Below are 11,357 nucleotides of genomic sequence, written 5' to 3' on the forward strand. Positions count from 1 at the left end.
GAACTTTTATCAAATTTGTATTAAATATAGGTAAGATACATGTAATGGCCACAATATTAGGGATCCTTTCAAATAATGTGATAAGACATGCAAACAGCTCTAGAGAAGAACTTAAGTTGGTTTTGAAATATTGTTAGGCTATACTAGTGGCATAGGTTTCAGCCAAGATTGTGACCAAGATCAGAGCACATAGGATTACATGAATTTTGTAACAGACATTTAGGAAGGATGACAGCAGCCAAGTTCAACTCTGCTTTGGTGACCAAAATTGTAATCATTTCTGAGAATGTTTTAAAAAGATTGATACGTACCGTACATAAGCACCCTTTCTCCTTTGCCTTCAGAGCTTGCTTCCCTCCTCCACCCCATCTCCACCTCCACTGCCCCTTAGTCACCCCTCTTTCTGCAGGGGGGCCCCAGTACCCTAATCCTATAGCCCAGAGGTTGAGCCTAAGTGGGTTTAGCCAAATTTACAATGACTAAACACTCAAACAATTCCCCAAAATACATTTACTTATTGAGTGTTGTTATTCCTTGTGAGAGTGATTGACATCTGGTCTCAGGCCAACTACACTTTACCTGGAATTCCTAATATTTTGATCAGCGAGTGGAAACATCATCATCATCATCATCTACAAGCCATGAACTCGCACACCGTCCTTCAAGAAAAGGGTCTTCATTATGCCAGCCAAACCAACCCTTTCTTTTCAGCTTTACCTGTCAGGTCTTAAACTTGTTCTCATTATTTTCTGAAGAGGCCTAACAGGCAGCAGAGCTGCAGAGGAGATCTCTGGAAGTGGTTGTTGGGAAGGGCTGGAGCAGTCGCTCAAGGTAACCCAGGGGACAATGACAAGCTGCCTCCGGGTCTCGTTTATTTAATGTGCCATTTGTCCCTCTGACACAAAATACTTACTGGACAAATAAAATAAATGTGTTTGCCAGCTTCCTGCTCTCAGTGTCCTTCAGCACAAACGACAGGAGGAGGCAGGGGAGTTAAGGAGGAGAAATGAGATGTGCAAGGTAGCTGCATGGAGGAGCCATTCTGTCTTTTAATTAAACCCTCTCCCTGGCAGTATGCTTCACAGCTGCAGAAAAATCATCAGTTGGTACTGTATGGAGAGAAGTCAGAGCTGCAGCTATAGGGGAACATGAGGTATATGGTGCATTTCTCCATTTTAACAGACCATAGTCACGGACATCACGGTTAAGGGTTGCCAAGCCATTATGGATCTGTTGATGTGCCTGTCTGTACTGGTCACAGTCAAACTACATCTTACTTGCTCCATTGTGCATATGGAACTCCCAGGCTACCTTTTTAAATTTTTTAACTCCTCGATCGACCCACATGCTCCTGTGAAAGATGTCATAAGGCAAGCAATTTAGGCACACTTCAGGGGATCAGATGAGCCTCAGGCATCTTAGAATTTGACCCCTGCACGAGCACCAACGCTTAGATTCAAGTAGCATTCTTTTACATAGAAATACTTTTTTATAAAATGATGATTTCTAACCAAATTATGTTTAATTTTGAGAATAGCATCTCTTTTTTCAAAGTCAACCGTGTCATTTCAACAGGCTAAACATAGCTGCAAATTTGAAAAGAGATCACAATTAGACCTAAGCAAAAGGCACTTTCTCATCAGCAGGAGTTTTACAGACATTACCAGCCTACCTATTTGAAAAAGGTGCTCTTTGCTGAACACAGTATCAATCAGTTTCACAAAGAAGCATTATGGTTAAACTCTGCTAGCAGTTTGGCTCAGATACAATTCAGATACACACCAGCAGGATCACTTTCCAGGAGTCATAAAATGATCCGTCGATGCAACTTTCACAACTCAAAATCCTGAAGCACTTTTCTTCACAGCACTTTCTCACAACCAGAATAATTCTAGATTAAGCTTTGAGATTTTTAGGAAGATTCTATGAGCACTATACAGTGGCCTCATAGACACTAATTATTCCTAGTAATGCTAACAAGCAGATAGAACTGATGTTTAGTTCTGGTTCTTCCATTGATGAGGTCCTAAGAAACTGCCTTTCTATCATCCTGGTCCTGAAAAAGCCTTGTGTCTGTTAGTGCTGGTTTTAACTAGGAACTTCTTCAGCAGCACTAACCAGAGCCTGTAACTGATTCTCTTGCACATTTACACTTTATCTGCATTAAAACCTTGGTTTTAAACATACTCATCTGCATGATTTCCAATAACTGAGGCACACAATACTTTATACAACCTCTTGATTTCTGGCCAAACAGCTCTTAAAAGGTGACCAATGATGAACAGACACAGGTGAGAATGTATCAGACATGCCCACTGTGAGTCAGCGCTTTTCCTTCTGCTGAAGTCCAATTGGTTATTTTTCAGTTAATTCACCTGTATGAGGGCAGTCCTGAAACTCACTAATTAGCTCAGGGTTCTCACCAATTACAAATCTTGATCATCCAGTTCAGAGCTTAAAACAATTTAAAAATGCCTCACATAGAAAATTTAAGCAAATTAACCTGTGTTTAAGAACCCAGCTGGAGCAAACAGCTCAGCAGACACAGAATCAGATTCCCATTACAGCAGGTATATAAAAACAAGTCAACAGGCTGCTTTAAACTCAATCCATTATATATACCATCATAACATTAGAATACCATTGCTGACTTGAAGTTTTTTTCTTCCGCCATTTTTAAAGGGTTCAGTTTCCTTTGATAGAAAGGTAACTCATAGCCTGATGAAACACATACTGTGCGGGGACAGACATAAATAGAAAGTAAAACATTATTCTACAGTCATGATCTGCAACACCATGTGGTTTGAGACTCTGCTACTAACAATTAATCAATTGATATTCCAAATGGCATATCCTGAAATTCTTGTCTTTCTCCTGGGAAATGGAGAACCATTTCACATTAAACAAGCACCTGAACAGGATGCTGGAATCGATTTTCAGTCCTGATGCAGCCAAACCTGAGAGACAGCAGTTAAAAGCAAAAACAATTTGGCACTTATTGAGGTTTTAAATTCTACTGGACTATGAGAATATAAAAGTTGAGCAGTACAATATTTTTTAAAACACAAATTTAAGATACTTTGAGCTTGGGGTTTTTCACCGTATGTTAAAAAAATAAAAGAATATGTGCCGAAACCAGATGGTTTGGGCATGTTGGGAAATGGAGGAAGGCAATTTGTCTGGCACTTAACGTCACCAAATGCACAGATCGCTCACTCAAGTTGAACGCTGTCCAACAGAGTTAAATTAAACAGCTCAGCAACCTCGACTGATAAAATCTGGGAATCCAGGGTGTGCTAGTGCCTAGGTGTCTAGCAATCTGTTTACATTTAAGTTGAGGCTTAGTAAAGGCACCAGAAAACGTGAACAGTCAACAACAGCAGTAGGGCACCGGCAATTAACTTCATCGTTCCATTTGAAGTTACAGGGATCGGCTTGCATTTAAGCGTTTTAAAAGATTTGCGCCGATTGACATTCAAAGCTGTTCAAAAGAGGGCACCTACTGTTTCGACCTGCAACTCTTTTGAAAACTCTTTTGAAGACATTATGGAATAAACTTTCTGCTGAGTGCTAGCTGTGGCTCAGATTAACCCTGTAATCCTTTCACCTTGAAGGGGACTGTTGTCACTTACTTGACCGCTAAGCGGCCTTGCTCTTTTCTCCAACTAGTGACTGAATTCAATTTGATAGTGAACAGTCAGCTACAAAGCAATGTAAGGACCTAAACACCAGTCAAAGACCTCAAATTAAGAAAAACATTGATGCTATACTAAATTATCGGTGCTTTTGATTACAAGGCACGTGAATTGTTATCCATGTTTCAAATAACGAGAGCCAACTTCTAAACTAGTAAAAAAGGATACGAAGAAAATTTTCAAAACCTCCGCCAAAGAGAGTGAAGAGGAAGCCGGCAGACGCTTCACATTTACTAACAGTCTGGGAGAGAGCCAGCAGAGGGGCAGGAGACACATGCGTGATACAGTTCACCATGTCTTGCTTCGTGCGCTGTTCGCTACTGTGTGCTTTCGTAAGAATATTTGAGGTTTATACATTATCATGGACTCTAAAGGTATTAAGAAAATAAATTGTGTGAAATTACACAAAAAGTGATTACTGTACAGTACTCTCCTCAGGAATAATTAATGTCTAACTAGATTTGCAGCGTTTATTACTAAAAACACAAACCACAGTATGAACGCTATTGTTTCTCTTGTCATTTTTTGGTGAAAAGGGTAAAAAGTTCTAGGGTCCAGAACAGATCGTAATCTTTCCCTATAAGAAATAATGGAAAAGTTTTTTTTTAGACTGTTACTGTTACTGGGAACAAATTACGTTCCTAAAGACAGCTATGAGTTAATCAGTAACTGTTGTAAGAAAAGTCATGAGTGTTTTTTTACAGGTGAAAACGGGTGGAAAATTAAAATGCAAGACCACATGTCTACAAACATGCACACCAAGACAAGCCAGTTTCACACCGATTCAGTAGGTGGCAACTGCTTTATTTTATTGAGGCAGCAAACCATAAATATCGGGAAGGATGGTACAAAGTTCTGTGCGGAAAGCTGAGGGTGAGATGTATTCCTGAACGCAAATGGCTTTTTTGTGCGGTTCTGCTTGTTTTTTCCGTTTGGCTCCTGTTGATTGTGCGGAGTGGCTTCTAAAGACCTTGGTCCTGTAGCTGGCAGGAGAGGTGAGCTTAGAAGTCTGGCCCATTCTTCTTTAATTTGTTGTAGTCCATGTTTACAGCAAAGAACTGCAAATGATAAAAAAAAACATTGTATTCAGGGCTTGGTTTGTAAAGAGCTGAAATAACCATGCAGGCCCCTGCAAAAAACAGCTCTAGAAGATCAGCTGCGACTTCATCTTCAGTTAAGACAAGGGGATGGTAAAAATGATAAAGTAACTTCCTAGTTGGCGCCAGGTGCCAAGAGCTAAATGAGTCGTGCAATGCCTTCTGGCGTTTTTCAACAGCAACATGAATTCGATTTTTCAACGTCAAAAGCCAACGCTTGATGACTTTCACAAAATAAAGGTTGCATTGAGTTCAAAACCTAACAGCTGAATCACAACTTTAAAAGAACTTAACCACAAAAAGGGCAGTGCTTCTGCATTGCTGTCCCTGTACAAGGTTCAAGTGTACGCGTGGCATGGCTGTACATTCGGCTACACCATTACAAAGCACCTCGGGTGGTCTGAGCAAAACAGGACGACAGAAGCTCAAATGCCGTCCAGGCTTTCCACCAAGCTTACTTTCCAATACCGAGACCCAGTCTTCTGAAAACGAATGCGATTTCATGTGAAAACATCATGATCCCAAAACACATTTAGTAGCATTGACAAACTAGACACAACAGAAAATGCCAACTGACAACATTTATCAATGTAAAAAATGTTTTAAGTGCTGAAAATGGAATAATATTGATTTGGTACCATTTTGTCTTTAGACGGGCAAGGTTCTTATTGGTACAATTCTTTTTCTAATAAAAATAAAAATAATTAGAATACAGAGGCTGGATTTTAACCAAGTTAAAGCCATAGAATTACCTTGTAACACCGCAGACCATGGGCAGAAATGAAATTTTGACAACTGAAAATAACCTAAAAATAATCTTCCTTGCAGGTCTCAAGGCTGTATTGGACACAGTGATGTGCATTTCACTGGTTTCACACTTAAGAACTGTGTCCTATAAGTCCTACCATGTGAAGCAATGCTTTGAAGCTATACCTCTGGTGGAATTAATACTGTGGTGTCTTCATACACGTTTTGAGCGCGACTGTGAGAGAACATCGAGCAACACGCTCAAGCTTAGGACCGGCAAGGTCCTTCACCACCATGTGTTGTTCTTTCAAGACACGACATGGGCAGACATGAGAAACAGTTGCCAAAACCGTTACATACTACCCAATTCTTTGAGCAATAAGAGAACAGAATTAAAAGCCCTTTGGATTAAAATGACTCCCAACAGGCACACAGCGACACCCTGCAGTGCAGCTCATGAAGGGGTTTTACAGGCTTTAGTGCCGATGAGTTACTGAAACAGCCGTACCTTGTACCGGTCATTGGGCCCCAGTTTGTTCCAGGGCTCAGGGTTATTCTTGCGATCCCAGCTGCAAACAAATTCAATTCACAGTCATTCGGCAAAGTCAATTCAGTCCACCTGCAGATTTAGAAATCCCCAAAACCATACTCAACACACGAGCTCTACAAAGTGCCGTAACATTCCCCGTTTCACTCCTTGATAGCCCAGAGCACTTCACGGCTCACTGCCTGAAGAAGTGCATCACTAAGATTCCGGGTAAATTCCATCCGGAAGAGGATACCAAAACATATGTTTGGAACCGATGTCTGAAATTGGTGAAGTCACCTGGAACCTATACCAAATCCCACCTGTATCTGTTACTTGTAAACTTGTAAGCAGAGTTTAATACAGCATTAAGAGTGAAGAATTAAATGAAGGGTGCTATTTTTGTCTGCACATCTGGTTCTGTACTGAAAACTCGCCCTACACGAAGGCGCACACAGACACACTTACGAAACATCAGGATTGCGCAAGGCCAGGCGTGCAAGGTAGAGGGTGGCCCCCACAGCCCCCGAGCCGATGAAGATGAACAGGGGGATCAACTGGAAAAAGGTAGAAAAAGGTCAATAATTCCAACCTGCAGCTGCTCTCACAATCACCTCTGAGCCTTCTGTGCGAGATGACGTCTTTAGCACATTTAGAAATTGGCCTTTCTTGCTACTTCACAGTGCTGAGCAGTTGTCATCTGACATTACTCCTGTTTTAATTATAATGGGGTTAATAAAGAACCAGTCGTGCCAATCTAGTACAGTACTCTGCACAAGCTGGCTGTTCACTAGTACATCTCAGCACACAGAAAGAAAATGAAACACCTTCTGTTTAGTTACCTAATTTAAACAGAAACTCAGACCACAACAGTGGCACCAGCACACAAGAAGAAACTGGACATCAGGCAGACTGATGAAGAATCAGTTCAACCATGCCTTTAGAAGATGTGATGAAGAATGCTGACCAGCAGAAGGCAGTATATTGTTAAAGATCCTTTCCAGGTTTTCAACACTTGTAAGACATGAAGGGTTATTTAAAGGTCAAACACACTAGCAGGGAGGGCGGTGTGAAAACTTTCACAGTTATCATGGTGCCAGCTCTTGTACTAAAAGCCTAGTCATGCCAATACCCAAGAGCATTTGTCATTTTTATGGATAGACACCTGGAACTTTGTAAAGGAAACATCGGTACTTCTGCTTCACCATTACAATCTGATCAAGGGCCAGTTTCACGTTGATCAATTTTTGGTGTTTTCTAACCAACATAAGAGTGTGAAGTCCACCTCGGATAGGACTCCTCTTCACCAAACATACAAACTTCGAGTGAGCCTTTATTTATAAGCTTACAAACTGTACATTTCTACAGAAACTAACGTTTTAATGTTCTGCATTGCAAACCACGCCACAGACTACTCCTGTCTTTGCCTGGGACGACCTGAAGTAAGCAGGCCGGCCAGTCACGAAATAACCAGCCGCGGTGACGATCTTCTCACGCTGGCACCAGAATACCATCGCTCCCTTTTACAACGCAGAACTGAGATACTGCAGTACTTCTCAAATATGCATAAAGAAACACTGCTTTATTTTCTAAACCCTTTCTCGCATTTATATAAATGCTTAGTACAAATATTCAGATGGTTTACACATCCCCCCGCTTAGACAAACAACGTTACCCTTTGACCGTCAAGAGTTCAATGTCACACTCTTTGCAGAGATCTCTTAACCACTAGATCTATACTTACGCTGGGATGCTTTCTAGCCTGGACAACCATAGTACGGAACATTTTTAAAGGTAGTTTGGTTTTCTTTATCCCAAAGAAACGCAAAAAAAAAGTGGCGTCTACGAGGCCTTTCGACGCGTCTGTGCTGTACTCTCTTTCTTACTTTTCCTGTAAAGGACTGCAGTGCGGGTCCTTCCCCCAGAGGCAGTCTTATAATATTCCAGTTCAGAGAGCAATCACGGGTATATGAACCACAAATTAAAAAACGACCATGACGTCTAATTTCATATAGATATATATTTTAGTTTCTGTTTATTATTTATAGTATTTTTTATTTTTAAATTCTATTTCGAGCACTTTAAGTCAGGCAGTCTAGCGGACAGCTAAATATCGGTGCTCTGAAAAGCCCCCTGTTCTGTACCGGAATGACAGACCCAGTGGGAGAATGTCTGGTGTTTGGTAGCGGATGCTGTTTAGCTGTAGGGCTTATATTTGACCATTCGTTTCTCAGTTAAGGGTTTTGAACACGCGATTTGCTCCGTCGGTAATCAGTTTGGTCTTTGACTGTATTTAAAAAATAAAATGTGATGGAATTTGCATAACATTTTATGGTGTTTTGATGCCAATAAGGAGCTAGTAATATTAAAAGATATCCTCCTTTTTGCATTAAAACGTTCCGTTAAAGACAGGCGTTGCTTCCACCCCTGTTTGCGATTTTAAGGGGCAGGAAGGGTGTCAAAGGAGGGACATGAAGTACGTTATTACCTGAACACTCAGGTCTTCCTCACTTCCTCAAGTGGGGATCGTGAGATCAGTCCCCGGACTGATGCGGTGACAGCAGTGTTGCGGGGTTTAACAGGTCTATATACTGTACAATACGATATATCCCCATTCTCACCTATGGTGATAAACTCCGGATAGTTACAAACAAGACAGGACTGTGAACTGACACCGACAAAAATGAAGTTTCTTCGGTGAGATGTTGGGGTGACCCTCCTTGACCGATTGAGAAACTCGGAAAGGGAGTTAGGCTCTTTATTCCTCTGGAGTGAGGAATCTTTGTGTATTATTTGTCCCTATTTTGCATTGTAAATATTATATTGAACATTCAATAACTAAAAATAGTTATCCAGTTAGCGTCAAATACCGCGAGGTTTAAACCTTGGTCAAGAAATTATATTTTTTTCACACTGATTTATTCAAGTGTACGTAATAATATTTACATTTCTCCGATGTTTTCCAATCTTGCCCGACAAAACCCATATGAGCAATTGCGACTTTGCTACGTCTCTTAATTTAAATCCTATTTCTTTCAATGACATATCCTAACATTTTGTTTGCTTATTATTTCCTTCCCACATTAGAAGATGTAAACGTCAACACAAACCTAAGTCTTTTTACGTCTAGTAGCCTCTCATAGCTCAGTGATTCCCATTTTCTGTTTAGAGCTACCGCTTTTGCTCCCAGCACTTAAAAACGCCAGAACATTTATTTATGGTGCGGTCTCGTACCAATAATAAAACGGTCAAACGAATGGGAGAGAAAAATGGTGGCTGGAGCACTTGAAATATATCATGGGAGCTGGGAGGAAGAGTAATGGCGAATCAGCGAGAAACCTGTGTGAGAGATCCCGCTGCGGTAGGAATAGCACAGCACTCCTCTGGGTACTTATCAGAAGCTGGTGCAAAGTAGCCCATCTAGGACTACAGTGAGTTTAAGGCCGAAGTTGGTCCCACACCCTATTAAACACTGCCATCACTTATTTGGCCTGTTGTCCCAATAACGGTGTTAATATTGTTCATATCTGGTGTCTCCCATCCTCATCCTAGAGAGCTGCAATCCAAAACACCAAAGCTTCAGACCCCTATAAAAGGGTCGCCCTTAAAGAGACAATCCGTCCATTTCCAGCAAGCAACAGGCACATGGCAGGGTACGCCCTGGACAGCAGGGCAGGACAGACACACTGCGGTGGCCAGTTTTCCCAGAAGCCTACTACCAGGATGCTTTTGGACTGTGGGAGGAAACTGGAGCACCTGGAGGAAACCCACACAAACCCCAGAGAGAACATGCAAACTCCACACACATAACATCACAGGAACTGAACCCAGGATCCCGGTGTGGCAAGGCAGCAAAGCTGACCACTGCACCGCCATGCCACCCTTAAATGAAGCAATTTCATCCTATTCTTAAGGTGTTGATGATTTAAGAAGCCTAGTAAACCTATCAGATTGCAACCCAGGAGTCCAGGAGCAGAGGGCACCGGATGTACTGTAGAGTTAAAGGGCTGCCACGCCCTATCAGTGTTGCCATCTTATTGCCAGATTTCAGAGGCTAAGCAAGGCTGGGCCTGGTCAGTCTGGGGTGGGATTTCCTTTGCCAAGAAAGAGCAAGAGCTACTGCAAGATCTTAGCCAGAATTTCAAATGCCAAGTGCCAATAGGGCGACCAGGGACGCCGTGCTTTTGAAGGTGCCATCCTTTCAGGCTAAACTGAGGTCCCAGCTAAGTCGTCGTTACAGATCCCATGGCACTATTCAGAAGAGAGGTGTTAACCCCAGTGTCCTGACTGAATGTCATCTTGGGCTTGTACAATCTGGTCTCTCTAACGTGCAGCCTTAATTCAACTGGTGAAGCATTTATTCACTTCTCCGCCTGATATGCTCTTTAGTAAATGGCGTGGGTCCACTCCTATATGAACAATTTGGGATCCTGTGGAATGAAAGTATTTAAGTATGTAAGTGCAATTACTTAATAATTTGCAAATGTGGCAGATGAAGTGCAAATCAAGTCCAGTGCACCTCTTTGTCAAACAGCCCCTGTGTGATGGACCTCCTGTAATAGCAGAATTGACACAAATTGTAATGACTGCTAAATCTAAAAGGAGTAAAGACCCAAACATTTGAAAGAAATAAAAATAAATGAATATAAGCCAGTCTTTTTTACCTTTTCGAGTAGTTCTCCGTGTCCAGGGACAGAGGCGGGAGGCTGCAGGGAGTCAGAGATCCCATCTGCCCAGCCCACAATCCAGCACGTGAACAGATGGGCTTGTTGATAACAGCTGCCCTAAATGCGCTTTAATGTGCAAAGTTTGATCTACAGAGAATTTCCTGCTCCGACTTAAAAGAGATCGTTATGCAAATGAGACAGTTTTCAGAAACTGATGAGAGGGAGAAAGAGAAAGACTTCCTTTTTTTTCCAGAGAGCTAAATAACTCAGAGCGTCTTATGCAGTATTTGCAGAAAGTTAATTACTGGAACAAGCACTCCGGAACCCACACAGAGAGCTTCCCGAATCCGCTCCCTCAAACTTCACCAAGCTTGTTTTTTCACACTTGGTTGCCTGTAAAACAAGCGTCCTGTCCCTGGGTGGCAGATACACAAAGGATAAGAAGACAGGAGCAAATAAGCATTAAGGTCAGACTTCCTATGACACGAGGTGTTACACCAGGGCTAGTTCATCTAAAAAAAAATTGTAATGTAATTCTTGGCTTCTAAATTTACAAAAAAACACTCATATCCTTTGTTTTTTCATCCTCAAACTCAGTCTATCATGGCAACCACCGGGCACAAGG

The 11,357-nt window shown here is 41.7% G+C and overlaps 1 protein-coding gene across 1 annotated transcript; it reads right to left on the bottom strand.

Annotated features, from left to right (window-relative positions):
* Nucleotides 1-4,478: 4,478 nt before the first annotated feature.
* Nucleotides 4,479-7,998, bottom strand: LOC148814568 (cytochrome c oxidase subunit FA4-like). The gene is made up of 4 exons (XM_088906468.1): nt 7,810-7,998; nt 6,534-6,622; nt 6,048-6,108; nt 4,479-4,753 (listed from the first exon to the last, which is right to left on the bottom strand). Exons 1-4 carry the CDS (start codon nt 7,849-7,851, stop codon nt 4,697-4,699), a joined length of 249 nt encoding a protein of 82 aa, XP_088762594.1. The 5' UTR covers nt 7,852-7,998; the 3' UTR covers nt 4,479-4,696.
* Nucleotides 7,999-11,357: the final 3,359 nt, after the last annotated feature.

Source organism: Atractosteus spatula, chromosome 26 (genome assembly GCF_055471065.1).
Source record: "Atractosteus spatula isolate fAtrSpa1 chromosome 26, fAtrSpa1.hap1, whole genome shotgun sequence".
Lineage (NCBI taxonomy): Eukaryota > Metazoa > Chordata > Actinopteri > Semionotiformes > Lepisosteidae > Atractosteus > Atractosteus spatula.

Bases quoted from the DNA above. Each gene is read 5' to 3' on its own strand.
- LOC148814568 (XM_088906468.1), bottom strand. From the start codon at position 7,851: ATGTTCCGTACTATGGTTGTCCAGGCTAGAAAGCATCCCAGC. The intron at 6,623-7,809 runs GTAAGTATAGAT...ACCTTTTTCCAG, and splicing joins AGGCTAGAAAGCATCCCAGC to TTGATCCCCCTGTTCATCTT. The intron at 6,109-6,533 runs GTAAGTGTGTCT...ATTTGTTTGCAG, and splicing joins TTGCGCAATCCTGATGTTTC to CTGGGATCGCAAGAATAACC.